We start from the raw sequence: 17,156 nt of genomic DNA on the forward strand, positions 1-17,156 counted from the left end.
TTCTATTCTATTCTATCCTATTCTATTTTTTCTTTATTCTATTATATCTTATTCTATTCTATTCCATTCCATTCCATATTTCTATTCTATTCTGTTCTATTCCATTCCATTTCATTCCATATTTCTATTCTATTCTATTCTATTCCATATTTCTGTTCTATTCTATTCTATTCCATATTTCTTTTCTTTTCTACTCTATTCTACAGTATTCTACACTATTCTATTCTATTCCATTCCATTCCATATTTCTGTTCTATTCTATTCTATCCCATTCTATTCTGTTCTATCCTGTCCTATTCCTTATTCTATTTCTATTCTGTCCTTTTCTAGAGTCCGATTTGGGGCACTTGGGTTTGGGAAGACGCCAACCATTTTCTCTTCTGCTCCATTTCCAGGGCCACCACCAAACCCATCTTGGTGCTGCTGCCTGTCCTGGGCCTGACCTGGGTTTGTGGCATCCTTGTCCACCTGAGCGTTACCTGGGCTTACATCTTCATCATGCTAAACTCCCTCCAGGTGAGTTTCAGGTGGACCAAAGCTCCTCTCTTGAACATCTGCAGAAGGTTCTGCGGGCCCCATTCAGGGTCGCCCTGGCCCGCCAGGAGTTGTGAAAGAGGAGAACTTTTTTGGTATTCATGGGCCGCAGACAACAATTACATTATGAAACATTACACTTGGGAAAAATCTTCCCTTTCCCTCTTTTTCCCTTCTCTTATTCTTTCCTTCCTTCCTTCTTCCCTTTCATTCTTTCCCTTTTCCTTTCTCCCTCCTTCCCTTCCTGTCTCCCTTCTCCTTCCTTCCTTCCTTCTTTCCTTCCTCCATCCCCCTCTCTCTTCCTTCCTTTTCTTTTCCCCTTTCCTTCTTTCCTCTGTCAATTCCTCCTTCTCTTCTTTCTTTCTTTCCTTCTTTCTTCCTATCTTCTTTCCTCCCTTCCTCCCTTCCCTCCCTTCCCTCTTTCCTTCCTTGCCTTTCCTTCTTCTCCTTCCTCTCCCCTTTCATCTTTTCCTTCCTCCCTCCTTCCTTCCCTACCTCTTCTTCCCCCCCCCTTCCTTTCTTCTCTTCTCCTCTGACTTCCTTCTTCTCCTCATCTTCCTCTCTCTCCCCCACCCTCTCATCCAACAATCTTTCTACCCGGGGGAAAAAAACAAAACCCACAACTCAGCCCAGGAATCTGAAACAAACACCGAGACAAATTGTGCAGTCTCTTCCTTCAACGGCTGGTAAAGATTTGCTTGGAACAAAACAGTATTTAATTGCCGCAGCTTAGCCGAGAGGGTCATAATTGCTCTGGGAATGGCAGGCAAATATTTTACGGGCCCTGAATTCTCTGCTTTCCTCCCCCTGAAAATTTCAGCTGTGCAAGAACCAGGTGGAGGCAAACACCCTGAGCCAACCCGAGGCCGGAGAGAAAGGGGAAGTGTGTGTGAGAGTGTGTGTGTATCTCTCTGTGTGTTTGTGTCCTGTTTTCCCACCCGTGATGCTTCCTTCCATTTGCAAAGAGCGCAGTGAGGCGCGGGGGGGCCCTCCTTTCACCTGCGTGGGAGTCCTGCGGCTTGCAGAGAGCTGCAATTAATGCGTCAGCTGCGAAGTTTGGAGATAGAGAGAGGACAGAACAAGAGAAGTGGGAAGCAAAAACCCTCTCAGATTTAAAAAAAAATAAAAAATAAAAAATAAAAGCACGGAGACAATGCTCAAGGTGCAAAGTTGGGTCGATTTTGCAGCTGGGAAATGAAATTCTGAACCTTGGGTGGGTGGGTGGTGTGAAGGCCCACCCTGGGCGAGGACAAAACCTGGACGGCGAGAGAGCCCTGGGTTTCGTTCAGAAAATCAAAACTCGTCACAACTCTCCAAAGCTGTGTAGAGATTCTCCTGACACGGAGTTTGCAACAAGAATTCAGGGTGTAAATGCAAAGAGAGGCTGCAGGGAATTGGCTCTCTGCAGTTTCCCCGCAGTTCTGCAAAGCGCAGGGCGGTGTCTTGGGTGTGACTTTGTGGGTCGTCCTGCTCAGCTTTGGGGGTCCTTCTCTGTACAATGGGAGAGTTTTCCAATCATTTGGCTCCTGTTTGCAACAGCAAGGTTTCTGTGGAGCCCCGGCCGAGCTAGCGGGAAATTTGGGGTGCCTTTAAGTCGCAAGGCACCATATTTTCATAAGGAAATAATAATAATAAAAAATAATAATAATAAAAATAATAATAATAATTATTATTATTAATAATAATAATAATAATTATTATTATTATTATTATTAATAATAATAATAATAATAATAATAATTATTATTATTAATAATAATAATAATAGGAGGAGGAGGAAGGAGAAGAAGAGGAGGAGGAAGAGGAGGAAGAAGAAGAAGAAAAGAGGAAGGGGAAAAAGAAGAAGAAGAGGAAGAGGAACAGGGACAGGAAGAGGAAGAGGAAGAAGAAGAAGGGGAGGAGGATGAGGAAGAAGGAGAAGAAGAAGGAAGAGGAAGAAGAGGAGGAGGAAGAGGAAGAAGAGGAGGACGAAGAGAAGAAGAAGAGAAAGAAGAAAAAGTGGAAGGAGAAGAAGAGGAACAGGGACAGGAAGAGGAAGAAGAAGAAGGGGAGGAGGATGAGGAAGAAGGAGAAGGAGGAGAAGAAGAAGAGGAGGAAGAGGAAGGGGAAGAAGAAGAGGAAGAAAAAAGAGGAATGGGAAAAAGAAGAAGAGGAAGAGGAACAGGGACAGGAAGAGGAAGAAGAAGAAGAAGGGGAGGAGGAGGAGGAAGAAGGAGAAGGAGGAGGAGGAGAAGAAGAAGGAAGAGAAGAGGAAGAAGAAAAGGAAAAGGAAGAGGAAGAAGAAGAAGAAGAGGAAGAGGAAGAAAAAAGAGGAGGAAGAAGAAGAAGGGGAAGGAGAAAAAGAGGAAGAGAAAGAGGAAGAAAAAAGAGGAAGAAGAGAACAACAACAACAACAAAGATAATACCTAGGACACTGGTAGTAACCCATGTCAGCCATCAGCACCCATCAATGGTATTTGTGATGCATTTTTGAGTGTTCATTTGACTGAGTTTCATGAATGAAATATAATAATAATAATATCATCAAACCTTTGCAAAGACCAAAAAATACCCTCTAAATCTGATGCTGTGGTGGAAGAAGAAGGAGGAGGAGGAAGAACAACAACAGCAGCAGCAGCAGCAGCAACAACAATTTATTTATTTATTGGAATAACAATAGCAACAACAACAGCAATAATTGTTATTTGGCTTTGCAGTAAAAATTCAAGAGCAAACCCAGGAAAACAAATCCATCTAAAGCCCACTTTTCTGAAATAAAAGAGGTTTGTTTATGATAAAGGAGCCTGCATAATGCCTAAGTCCTTAATGTAATTTATTAATAATAATCAGAAAATTAATCAGTGGCCTGATTTTTCTCCTTTTTTCTCCCCAGAATTATAAGCCACTTATCTTTTCAGGTACTTATCTCCTGAAGACAAACATAAACTTTTCTCAACTGTATAAAACTTTTTTTTTTTGAAGGGAGGATGGGATAAAATTGGTTTTAAAGGAGGTTTATTTAGTTTCAATAGCATTCAAAGCATTATTCCTTTTCCCTTCAATGCCTTTTTGGCTGGAAATAGCTTTTTTTTAAAAATAGAAAGAAAGAACAGAAGAGAAAGTACGGAGGAAGTGCAAGAAAGTTACAAGTTGTCTGGACCCCTTTATAAAATTCCAGCAACGAGGCATTGGAATTGCACAATAACATTCTCATCTATTTTATCCTTGGCCTATAAACTTGGGGCAGCTTTTAGCCTCTAGATGGAGACTTTCCTTGGTTTCTGAAAATCGGAACGAGCCCGCTGAGAACAAGTCAAGAGATGGGATTTTCATTCCTGCACAGCTCGGATTTTTTAAGTTAAGTTGAAAATTTTAGCTAGAAAGTACAAGCCAAATAAAAAAATCTAAAGGAAACTAAAAATAAATAAATAAAGGACGTATTCAATCCCTTAGAAATAAGAGTCAGGAATTATTCATAATGAAATAATAATAAAAGAATAATAATAGAGCTGGAAGGGACCTTGGGAGATCTTCTACTCCAGCCCCCTGCTCTAGCAGAAGATCCTGTACTACTTGAGACAAATGACTGTCCGGTCTCTTCTTAAAAACCTCCTGCAACTTCTGGTGGCAAGCAGTTCCACTGGTTAATTGTCCCCACTGTTAGGAAGAGTCCCCTTCATTCCAGGTTTTTTTTCCCCAACATTGCTACCCTCTATCCTTGCTAACCTATCCATCTGTCTTTCTGTCTGACTTTCAATCCTGGGCCTAGAAAGCCTACAACTAAGATGCCTTAAACAAGATCTAAGTATTGCCCACAAGATCATATGCTGCAACGTCCTGCCTGTCGGCAACTACTTCAGCTTCAACCACAACAACTACAGAGCACACAACAGATTTAAACTTAATATTAACCGCTCCAAACTTGACTGTAAAAAATATGACTTCAGTAATCGAGTTGTCGAAGCATGGAACTCATTACCGGACTCCATAGTGTCATCCCCAAACCCCCAACACTTTACCCTTAGATTATCTACGGTTGACCTATCCAGATTCCTAAGAGGTCAGTAAGGGGCGAGTACAAGTGCACTAGAGTGCCTTCCGTCCCCTGTCCTATTGCTCTCCTATATCTCCTATACCTTTCTTCTATTCCTATATCTCTTCTTCTAGTCTTTCATTGATATGTTCTATTACTATACCATCTTTTCTATTCTTTCTTAGATATTTTATTATGAGTATCTCCTCTATAACCTTCATCGTGTATTTTACTATGTGTATATAGAAACATAGAAACATAGAAGTCTGACGGCAGAAAAAGACCCCATGGTCCATCTAGTCTGCCCTTATACTATTTTCTGTATTTTATCTTAGGATGGATATATGTTTATCCCAGGCATGTTTAAATTCAGTTACTGTGGATTTATCTACCACGTCTGCTGGAAGTTTGTTCCAAGGATCTACTACTCTTTCAGTAAAATAATATTTTCTCATGTTGCTTTTGATCTTTCCCCCAACTAACCTCAGATTGTGTCCCCTTGTTCTTGTGTTCACTTTCCTATTAAAAACACTTCCCTCCTGGACCTTATTTAACCCTTTAATATATTTAAATGTTTCGATCATGTCCCCCCTTTTCCTTCTGTCCTCCAGACTATACAGATTGAGTTCATGAAGTCTTTCCTGATACGTTTTATGCTTAAGACCTTCCACCATTCTTGTAGCCCGTCTTTGGACCCGTTCAATTTTGTCAATATCTTTTTGTAGGTGAGGTCTCCAGAACTGAACACAGTATTCCAAATGTGGTCTCACCAGCATTCTATAGAGCGGGATCATAATCTCCCTCTTCCTGCTTGTTATACCTCTAGCTATGCAGCCAAGCATCCTACTTGCTTTCCCTACTGCCTGACTGCACTGTTCACCCATTTTGAGACTATGAGACTTTAGTGGGTATAGATATATACCCACTAAAACCCTCATTGTGTATTGGACAAAATAAATAAATAAAATAAATAAGTAAATAAAATCTTTCTATCTCTAATCTATCATCTATCCATCCATCTATCTATCATCTATCTCTCTGTCTGTCTGTCTACCCCTGCTATCCTGACTGGAGAATTCTGGGAGTTGAAATCTACAAGTCTTAAAGTTGCCATCTTTGAAGACCTCTGCTCTATCCGGATCCAGCCCCCAAAAAGCCGATTTTGAGAGGGGGGGGGACCTCCTCCACAGCTGAACATTAACGATTCTCTGTTTGCACAACAGAAACCCGGAACAATTCGCTTTCCAAAGGAGACCAATTATCTTTAGCATCTCCTCCACCTCCTATCACCCCCTGGATATGTCTTAGAATAGAATAGAATTTTTATTGGCCAAGTGTGATTGGACACACAAGGAATTTGTCTTGGTGCAGATGCTCTCAGCGTCCATAAAATAAAATATACATTTGTCAAGAATCATGTGGTACAACACTTAATGATTGTCATAGGGGTCAAATAAGCAATGAAGAAGCAATATTAATAAAAATCTTAGGATATACGCAACAAGTTACAGTCAAACAGTCAACATGGGAGGAAATGGGTGAAAGGAATGATGAGAAAAACTAGTAGAATAGAAGGGCAGATTTAGTAGAAAGTCTGACAGTGTTGAGGGAATTATTTGTTTAGTAGAGTGATAGTGTTCGGAAAAAAACTGTTCTTCTGTCTAGTTGTCTTGGTGTGCAGTGCTCTGTAGTGATGTTTTGAGGGTAGGTGTTGAAACAATTTGTGTCCAGAATGTGAGGGGTCAGTAAATATTTTCCCCACCCTCTTTTTGACTCGTGCAGTACACAGGTCCTCAGTGGAAGGCAGGTTGGCAGCAATTGTTTCTTCTGCAGTTCTGATTCTCCTCTGAAGTCTGTGTCGGTCCTGTTGGGTTGCAGCACCAAACCAGACAGTTATAGAGGTGCAGATGACAGACTCAATGATTCCTCTGTAGCACTGTATCAGCAGCTCCTTGGGCAGTTTGAGCTTCCTGGGCGGCATTGCAAAGCTTTGTGGCTTTAATTGTTTCATGGTGAGGTTTTGTAATGAAGCTCAGTGAGAAGAGACCGAGTCCAGCTCTGGGTTTTCCATGTTGAGAACGTGACCCATTCAAGCCACAAGAAAATCACTCGATGCCTTAGTGGCAATCCTGCAATACAAGCAGACTAAATTGATTTTTTTTCCCATGGGGGTGGGACAGCTGGAAAACAGAAAAAGAGACTGGAATTACGAGTTTCTCCTATCCATCTTTTTCCAGCTGGTGGGAAGAAGGGGGGAGGGGGGAAAACCACTAAGCCCCTCCCAGTTTTGCATCTCAGCCTTTGCAACAAGCTAAAACAATTATTTTTCTGGGCTAATATCTTTTCAGCTTGTCTGTATTTTTCCTTTTCCTTTTTTTACAGGGCCTCTACATATTCCTGGTCTATGCACTCTATAACACCGAGGTAAGACTGAGCTTAGAAACACAGCATCTTGTGGGGTTTTTTTTTTAAAAAAATCCTCCCCTGGTTTCTAGTCCTTAAGATTTTAAATAAAAATGCAGGAGGGTGTGGGTGGTAGCTGGGGAAGCCTGATCTATGGAAGGATGCTGGTGCTTGCTTACTTTTTCATCTTTTATTTAAGTATTTTAGATGATAGATAGATGGATGGAGGGAGGGATGGATGGATGGATGGAGGGACGGATGGACAGATGTATGGACAGACAGACAGACAGACAGACAGATAGATACATAGATAGATGATAGATAGATGATAGACAGACAGACGATGATAGATAGATAGATAGATAGATAGATAGATAGATAGATAGATAGATAGATAGATAGATAGATGATAGATGGATGATAGAATAGAATAGAATTTTATTGGCCAAGTGTGATTGGACACACAAGGAATTTGTCTTGGTGCATATGCTCTCAGTGTACATAAAAGAAAAAAGATACATTTGTTAAGAATCATGTGGTACAACACTTAACGATTGTCATAGGGGTCAAATAAGCAATGAAGAAACAATCAATATTAATAAAAAATCTTAGGATACAAGCAACAAATAGATAGAAGACAGATGGATGAATGGATGGATGGATGGATGGAGAGATGGAGGGAGGGATGGATGGAGGGATGGATGGATTAGAGATTAGAGATAGAACAAAAGACAGATACGGACTGATAGATATACAGAGAGAGAGAGAGAGAGGAAGAGTTGAGAGATAAATAGATGTTCTGCCGGCGTGTTTCAACCGCCCGTAATTACAGGGTAATTAGTCCAGGAAGACACACACCACACGATAAAAGGAAAACCCAAACGTTTTTATAAACAGAAAAACAGAAACAGCTCCCTTTTTAAATGTCAAACAGATTTTCTGGTACACACAAGGCACAGGTTAAATGCAATCCAATTGCTCACCCAATAACTGGAAAATTGAGTCCAGTTCTAAAGTCCAGAGAGTCCACACACAATCTTGAACAGCACAAAAACCACGATCTTGACGAAATAATGAATCAGATAAACTGCCATGAGGCTAAAACACCAGGCTGCACTTTTATCTGTAGCACTAATTACAGCAGCCCCACCCAACCATAGGTGGCCTCATTTTCTCTTGTAATAATCCTTCAGTTGTTGTCTCCTATGCATCACTCTACGCATGCGTGGATGTGTCATTAATTCTTGTTCAGAATCCAGGGATGATACAGATGATTGATCTCCTCCTGGGCTGTCTGCCAAACTCCCCTCTTCCCTGTCACTCACGCTTCCTTGGTCAGAGGAGGCTTCGTCGGCAGATTCCATCGGGAGCAAAACAGGCCTGCGGCATATGGATGTTTCCCCCACATCCACCTGCACATTCCTTGTGGCAGGAGCTGGGCCAGAGCTAACCACAACAGATAGATAGACAGAAAGACAGACAGAGAGAGAGAGAGAGGGATAGATATTAGATAGAAAGATAGATGGATTAGAGATAGACAGATAGATAAGTTAGGAGACTATTTGCATCAGTTATACAGAAGTTTGAAAAAATTCTGGCTTTTGCCAGCTAGGGATTCAGAGCGCCTGAACACATCCATACAATTCATTTTATGTTTTGGCTTGTCATGGCATGGAGAAACTTAAGGAGCCATCATTCAAATGCACATTATGGTAGATGTATCAACACAAGGCCAGATTCCCTGTGGCAATTTTTCCCTTTTCCCTTCCATACACGAGAGGGGAAAACAACGACAGCCAAAGATCCTTGTAGGATTCCAGAGGTTGCCAAAAACCCTCTTGGCTGCAGACCCACACGGTATGGAGTGAGGGACGCTGGGAGATGTAGTTTACCATTAGGTGGAGACAGTGATGGGCTCCTACGGGAACGGCCAGGAACACAGTTCCGGTAGCAAAATTTGGAGCTCCACCCCAGAGCACCCAATTCGCACTGAAAGACGTTGAAACAAAATGCATAAGCCACACCCACATTGTGATAGTAATAATAATAATAATAATAATAATAATAATAATAATAATAATAACAATAATAACAACAACAATAATAATAATAATAATAACAACAACAACAACAACAATAACAACAACAATAATAATAATAATAATTTATTAGATTTGTATGCCGCCCCTCTCCGAGGACTCGGAGCGGCTCACAAAAATTTTTGGTAGCCCATCACTGGGTGAAGATATCATTCAATTGCACACACAAACACACCTCAATTGGGATTCTCAAGAATTCTCCATCCCCCTGCGCTGTCACTATCAAATTTGGCAGTTTCTCTTCCATCTGCTTTGGAAAGTATGGCAGAAAATTTAGTCTGATCTGAATTTTCACGCACTGGGGCTTCCTGAATCCTTGGGCATTATGGAAGAAAAGGCCGACTCTATTTGTGTTTCATCTCCAGGTGCGGAATGCCATCCAGAGAATGAGGGAGAAGAAAAAAGCCCTCTCGTTCACGGTAGGTCGATCACAACAGAGCTGGAAGGGACCTCGAAGGTCTTCTGGACCAACCCCCTCCTCAAGCAGGAGAACATCTACCCTGTGGCATGTTTCCCCATGTCAGCTCCAGTGTGGAGGCATGTACTGGTCAGCTGGTTTTCGGGCTCGGAGAAGGCCATTTTGCCCTCAGGAGGCTTCAGGGAAGCTCCGGAGTGCAAAAAACCACCCAACAGGCAAAGCGGAAGTTCAGAAAAATGAACTTCTGGTTTGCCCGCTTGTGCTGTTTTTTGTACTCTGGAGGCTTCAGGGAATGGAATGGAATAGAATAGAATAGAACAGAATAGAATAGAATAAATTCTTTATTGGCCAAGTCAGTGTTCCCTCTAAATTTTTTTTGGGGTGGGCGGAAAAGTATAGTGTCTGAGCGGCAGTCCCTTTGGGACTGGGCGGCACAGAAATAATAAATAAATAAATAAATAAATGAACAAACAAACAAACAAACAAATAAAAAACCCACCCTGTTTTGCCTCAGAGAATTTCAAAATAAAATACTGTACTGTGTGTCTATAATAGTGAGCTCATAATAGGGCAACTCTATCAATATCCTTACTCCCATTCTTTTTCTTTCTCTTTTCCTTCCTCTCTTTTTTCTATCTGTTTCTCTCTCTTCCTCTCTTCCTCTCTCTCTCCTTCCCTCTCACTCTTTCCCTCTCGGCTTCTGGGCAGGTTTGGAAAACTCTGAGTTGATGATGATTTTTAAGTGAGCGATTGCTCACTGCTCAGCTTAGAGGGAACTATGGGCCAAGTGTGATTGGACACACAAGGAATTTGTCTTTGGTGCAGATGCTCTCAGTGTACATAAAAGAAAAGATATATTTGGTCAAGAATAGAATCATGTGGTACAACATTTAATGATTGTCATAGGGGTCAAATAAGCATTCAGGAGACTAGATTAGAATAGACTAGATGACTAGACTAGACTAGACTAGACTAGACTAGACTAGAATAGAATAGAATAGAATAAGACAGGACAGGACAGGACAGATCAGGACTGAAAACCATCCATGGGTTGCTCTCAATGGGTCAGCTCAGAAGGAAACTGTCTGCACTTGGATCCAGCCCCTCTTTGCAGGAAGTTATGAAGGACCGCCTGCATTTTCAATACCTCCCAGGGCTTCCGGGCCGGCCCTCTTCCTCCAGGTGTTGTCCCCTCCTCTCCTTGTTTCAGAACTGCTCCCATCCCGTCAATTACCTGTCAAGCCCCAGGAACACCTCCTGGGAGATGGCCCGGTTCAAGCCCACCACCCCGGAGAGCACCACCTGCTCCAGCGAGAAGGAGACGGCCCCCAAGAGCAAAGGTAAGGAGAGCGGCTTTGCCCAACCAGCCCGTGCTGCCTTCGGATTGTTGCCCTTGTACCCGACTGATGCCCCTTTCCTCATACAGGGAACTTCAGTGCCAAAATCCCACGGAGCGTGGCATCCATTATGTCGCCCGAGAAACCGGTAAGTCCCTCCCACCTGTCTCACCGAGGATGAACCCCCTAAATCGGAGGGGGGGCAACTCTAGTTCACTGAGGGCCGCGTCAGGGTTATGTTTGACCTCTGAAAGGCTGGAGTGGAATAGAATAGAAGGACTTCCGTGTTTTTGCGATGCTACAATTTCACTGAGGCTCCCCTCGCTGGGAAACCCCACCTTTGGACTTCCGTTGCCAGCGAAGCGCCCGTTTTTGCACTGCTGGGATTCCTCTGCTGGGATTCCCCTGCAGCATCACAAAAACATGGAAGTCTGGAGGTGGGGTCTCCCATGGAGAGGAGCCTCAGGGAAATCCCAGCAGCGCAAAAAGGGCACTTCGGCTGGCAAAGGGGGTGAGTTTTGGGCTTGCACGCATTAATCGCTTTTCCATTGATTCCTATGGGAAACATTGTTTCGTCTTACAAACTTTTCCCCTTACAAACCTCGTCCCGGAACCAATTAAGTTCGTAAGACGAGGTATCACTGTATTTGTAACACTCTTTTATGAAGAATCGTTCAAGTAAATATAGGAATCTATAAGTTGTACAGTGTTCCCTCGATTTCCACGGGGGATGCGTTCCGAGACCGCCCGCGAAAGTCGAATTTCCGCGAAGTAGAGATGCGGAAGTAAATACACCATTTTTGGCTATGGACAGTATCACAAGCCATCCCTTAACACTTTAAGCCCCTAAATTACCATTTCCCATTCCCTTAACAACCATTTACTCACCGTTATTACTGGTACTCACCATTGAATAAGACACTTAGTGATCCTGATATTTATAAACATAATTATTTATTAACAATAATTATTTTTTTGTTATTTATTTGCAAAAATTATTAGTTTGGTGATGACGTATGATGTCATCGGGCGGGAAAAACCGTGGTATAGGAAAAAAACCGTGAAGTATTTTTTAATTAATATTTTTTGAAAAACCGTGGTATAGGCTATTCGCGAAGTTCGAACCCGCGAAAATCGAGGGAACACTGTATACCTTTCTCACGATTTCTTCCCCCTTCTCTTTTCTTCATCAATTATATAGCAACCTGACTGTAATTCATAGGAAAGTAAGATATATAAAATGCAAAATTTGTAACGGCCAATGGTCTGTATGTGACTGTTGAGAGGTTTTCTTTTTAATGTCGTTGAAAATTTAAAATAAAACATTTTTATAAAAAAAAAGAAAAAAAAAGAAAATGAAGTAGCCGTTAACAGGTAAGGACGTTAAGGTAGGATGATCTTCTGTACTATGCTGTCCGCCCTCCCTCGCCCGTTCCATGTCGGGCAGCGAGCGCGGCTTCGCCAGCTGAAGTCACGACGGCTGTGGGGCTGCGCATCACCAAGATTACAGTTCTGCCAGGCTATTGAAAAGGATTAGGCTGCGTTGGAACTACTTGACATCCAAGGGCACCCGATGCCTCTCCGTCAAATAAACAGCTCTTCCTCCCCCCCCCTTCACTCTTCTTTCCTGCCCCCCCCTTAAACCACCCCATTTAATCATCTTGCCAAGCAACCTTCTTTGGAGGGGAGGTCTGGATTGGCCCGAGAGTGGGCTACGGAAAGCAAGGTGCCACTCACTTCCCAGGGAGGTCAGATCCAGCAGTGACCTGTGTCATTGCCGTGTTACTGGGCACCCGGTCTTAAGCACATGCTAAAGCAATTAAGCCAGCCGGGGCGGTCAGCGCTTAAGCGTCGCCGCTGGTTTTTAAATGCCAAGGCCAGCGTTGGTACTTCGGCAGCGGAGACGAAGCGTCGCTTTTTTCGTTTTTTCTCCCATCGCTTTCCGGAGCTGGAGAGACTAGAAGGGGTTGAAGGTGTCCTGGGGATAAGGCGGAATCCGCTCCTTTTCTTTTCCTTTCTCTACAGAAAGACCCGTCCGTTTGTCGGTAGAATAGAATTGGAATGGAATGGAATAGAATACACATACAGTACATAATTACAGTACATGCACACACATATGTATACATCATACATACATGGAGTGGAATGGAATGGAATAGAATAGAATAGAATAGAATAGAATAGAATAGAATAAGGAAGGAATGGACTGGAGTGAGTGGAGTGGAGTGGAATGGAATGGAATGGAATAGAATAGAATAGAATACAATAGAATACGGACGGAATGGAGTGGAGTGGAGTGGAATGGAATGGAACGGAACGGAACAGAATAGAATAGAATAAGGTAAGGAATGGAGTGGAGTGGAATGGAATAGAATAGAATAGAATAAGGAAGGAATGGAGTGGAGTGGAATGGAATGGAATGGAACGGAACAGAATAGAATAAGGAAGGAATGTAGTGTAGTGGAATGGAATGGAATGGAATGGAATAGAATAGAATAGAATAAGGAAGGAATGGAGTGGAGTGGAGTGGAATGGAATAGAATAGAATAGAATAGAATAAGGAAGGAATGGAGTGGAATGGAATGGAACGGAACGGAACGGAACAGAACAGAATAGAATAAGGAAGGAATGGAGTGGAATGGAATAGAATAGAACAGAATAGAATAGAATACAAAATAGAATAGAATAAGAAAAAATAAGAATAGAACAGAACAGAATAGAATAAAACAGAATAGAATAGGGGATAGAATAAATTCTTTATTGGCCAAGTGTGATGGGATACACAAGGAAATTGTCTTTGGTGCAGATGCTCTCAGTGTACATAAAAGAAAAGATAAAGTCGTCAAGAATCATGAGATGCAACACTTAATGATAATCCAGGTACCAATAAGCAATCAAATCATATTAGAAACCAGTCAATATAAATCCAACAGGTGGCACGTGGAGCCATATCTGCTGGCACTCGAACCGTTGCCCTAGCTCAGCTCCAATGTGCGTGTGTGTGCCAACCAGCTGATTTTTTGGCTCACACGGAGGCTCTGGGAGGGCATTTTTGGCTGCCAGGGAACCCCCCGGGGGGATGGGGGAGGTTGTTTTTACCCTCCCCTGGCTCCAGGGAAGCCTTTGGAGCCTGGGGAGGGTGAAACACGAGGGCCCACCAGAAGTTGGGAAACAGGCCATTTCTGGCCTCCAGAGGGCCTTTGGGGGTTTGGGGAAGCTATTTTCGCCCTCCCCAGGTATTGAATTATGGGTGTGGGCACTCGCGCATGTATGATAACGCGCACTTGTGCTTTTTCGGCACCCAAGGGAAAAAAGCTTCGCCGTCACTACTTTGGGGGCTCCAGCAACAAGGAGACCGTGAGGCGGAATGGATCAAAATAGTTTTTGCAAAGGGTGCATCGTAAAAACACGAAATAAGTCTCTTCTTTTTTTTTAAAAAAAGTAAATGATTGCATCTCCAATTCTGAAGGGAACGGAGGTTGGAAAAATACAGACGTCCAGAAAAGAAATTGAAAAAAACACACACAACAAAGCTGGAATTTTGATCATGAGTTCTTAACGTTGTCAGAATAGAAAGGCGAAAGACAGAACCTCAGTTTGTGACAATAAGCACTTTTTTTAAAAAAAAGAGGTTTTTTTAAAAGCACTGCTAGGTTAAGTGACCGACGCTCACATTTGCAAACTGGGGAGGGCACTGATGAAGGTTTGATTAGCAAGGTTTAATCGGATATTGTTTTCTGGGGAACTGTTTTGCTACGAGACTGAAGACAAATGGGGATTATCTGCAGCGATTTGAAACAGATCACCATCACCATCATCATCATTCTCTCTCTCTCTCTCTCTCTTTTCCCAGGCTGTACAACTGACTGCCTTCAAATCATCAGGTAAGGCCTTCTCCTGTTATCTTTAGCATGGCAAAATTTTCACCAGAGCTAACCACAACAAATGCGCAGAAGCTTCTGTACATATGCAAACGCATGCAGGGGAACCAGTGGTAATAAAAATATTTTACAGCCAGTGAAGGGTCGCTCGTCTTCGGTGCTGCCGATGAGCCCTCCGAGGCCGTTGTGGACAGGCGTGCATTGGGCGGGTGTGCGCATGCCCAACGGCATAAGATTTGGCTTCTGCGCATGCACAGAAAGTGAAATCCTGTGTGAGGATGCGCGAGAGAGCATGCGCAGAAGCAAAAAATTGGCAAGAATTGGCGAAATCTCACTCACACGAGCATCCTCACATGAAGTCTCCTTTGCAGCGCATGCGCAGAAGCCAAATCTCATGTGTGGGGCATGCATGCACGTGTCGGGGAAGCGCAGATGTGTGTGCATGCCATAATTTTCCTCCTGGGCCTGCGCACCGGACCGCGTAACCGGGAGCCCATTACCGTTTACAACCCCCCACTGACGTGTTCCTTCTCTGCGGAATAATCGTCGAGAAAGTTGCAGCGACAATTTATTTAGATATCAAACTTTTGCAAAGAAAGACGGAGAAAAAAACCCCGAAAACCCAGCCTCCGCATCGGGCCGGCAGCCACGGGAATCTGCCGACCACTTTCTATTCTTCGTGAACGGGTGTTTTTTTCCCCCCAAACCACGTATTTGCATTCGAGACTGCGGCCATAGAAAGGGAGCGACAATGCTGTTATTAAACACAGTGCAAAGTGCTGACGGGAAGAATAGAAAAGGGTTGTTCTCTTGCTTGCTCCCCCCGGCCCCCTCCCCACCCAAAGCCTTGAGACCCCCATATTTCACTTGACAAGGAACCACATGTTTTCCCTCCCCCCCCCTCTGGCCCCAAACACCAACCCCCTCCCCAGCGCCTTCCTGGCTGGCTTTATGGAGGTATGATCTGGTGATATTCATTACCTTCCATTATGAGGGGAGGTGAGCGCCCTGGAAAAGAGGGGGTGGACTGGTGTGTATGTGTTTGTGTGTATGTGTGTGTGAGAGAGGGATGGTGGAGGGGGGGGCAGAGAAAGGATATTGTCATATATTTACCTACACATTGAGCTGTTTCTTTTGTTTCCCTTCTGGCGAAGAAGACTATCGCCATGGCCTCTGTCTTGCTCGAGTGTCACCGTATTGTCTGCCCGCGATAATTTCATTATGGTTTGTGAATACATCTTGCATGTTGCTAAGCTGCGCATAGCAACATGTGCTCCTTGTGCCTGCAGCTGGGCACCAACAGGATCGGGGAGGTGGCTGGGGGTGGGGTGGGGATGGAGAGCCGTATCGGCAAGCGGCAGCCTGCCGGCGAGATAGGTTTTCCCGCGCACCACCGCCAACCCTAAAACCTTGCCAGTTAGGGTGCCGGCTTTGGAAAAACAGGGGTGCCATTGACCCCAGGCTGGGCATGAACAATCTGAGCTGTTGGTCCCCGAGCAAGGGGTTCGAAAAGTGCGTTCCTTTGGCCGGGGAGGAAGAGGCAAGACCCTTTCCCCTCTGTTGTGAAAACAAGGGGGTAACGGTGAGGCTGGGGTCTTCCAGCCACAGCTAGAATCCTGTGTCCAGTTTCGGTCACCACACTATAAAAAAGGATGTGGAGACTCTAGAAAAAGTGCAGACTAGGATGACTAAGGGACTGGAGGCTCAAACGTACAAAGAACAGTTGCAGGAAGCGTGCATGGCTGGTCTAGAGAAGAGAAGGACCAAGGGAGACAGGAGAGCATCTACCAAATGTAAAATAATGCACTTAAATAAAATTGGACGGGTCCAAAGATGGGCTACAAAAATGGTGGAAGGTCTTCAGCATAAAACGTATCAGGAAAGACTTCATGAACTCAATCTGTAGAGTCTGGAGGACAGAAGGGAAAGGGGGGGACATGATCGAAACATTGAAATATGTTAAAGGGTTAAATAAGGCTGTTGTTATTATTATTATTATTATTATTATTATTATTATTATTATTATTATTATTATTATTATTATTATTATTATTAGTTGATGGCCCCCTGGCCTGCTGGCAAAGCCAGATCGTTGTGGCCTTATGGAAGGCCAGTAGGGTGGGAGCAGTTAGATTGGGGGTAAAAATAGAAGAAGACCCAAAGAAGCAAAAACATCTTAAACCATGATGGACATTTTCTCCTCTTTACAGGCTTATGACCAGAGCTTTTCCCAGTGACGTGTCTCCAACCGGTGACTGTTGACGGACAAAACCCCCAGAAGACAGAGAAGGGAAGGCCCACATCCTTCTTGTTCCTTCTCCAGCCCCTTCCAGCCCAGCTCTGAAGTTATGATCTACTAACCAAGATTGCTTTCTCACCGTTTCTTTCCCACTTCCCTTCGCCCCACCCTCTTCTGTGGATTGTGGCTTACTTGGGTCTCTGGAGTCATAAAATGGTGGCCTTGGTAGGAGA

The 17,156-nt window shown here is 43.5% G+C and overlaps 1 protein-coding gene across 1 annotated transcript in view; it reads left to right on the plus strand.

The window, feature by feature from the left end:
- ADGRD2 (adhesion G protein-coupled receptor D2) overlaps nt 1-16,950 on the plus strand; it is a 72,885-nt gene extending 55,935 nt beyond the window's left edge. The window contains exons 20-26 of the mRNA XM_070759610.1: nt 396-516; nt 6,929-6,970; nt 9,414-9,467; nt 10,677-10,806; nt 10,893-10,951; nt 14,657-14,687; nt 16,895-16,950. Coding sequence (XP_070615711.1) covers nt 396-516; nt 6,929-6,970; nt 9,414-9,467; nt 10,677-10,806; nt 10,893-10,951; nt 14,657-14,687; nt 16,895-16,902 — 445 coding nt within the window. The 3' untranslated portion in view covers nt 16,903-16,950. The remainder of the gene's footprint in view (nt 1-395; nt 517-6,928; nt 6,971-9,413; nt 9,468-10,676; nt 10,807-10,892; nt 10,952-14,656; nt 14,688-16,894) is intronic.
- The last annotated feature ends 206 nt before the right edge of the window (nt 16,951-17,156 follow it).

This window comes from Erythrolamprus reginae, chromosome 8 (genome assembly GCF_031021105.1).
Source record: "Erythrolamprus reginae isolate rEryReg1 chromosome 8, rEryReg1.hap1, whole genome shotgun sequence".
Classification (NCBI taxonomy): Eukaryota; Metazoa; Chordata; class Lepidosauria; order Squamata; family Dipsadidae; genus Erythrolamprus; species Erythrolamprus reginae.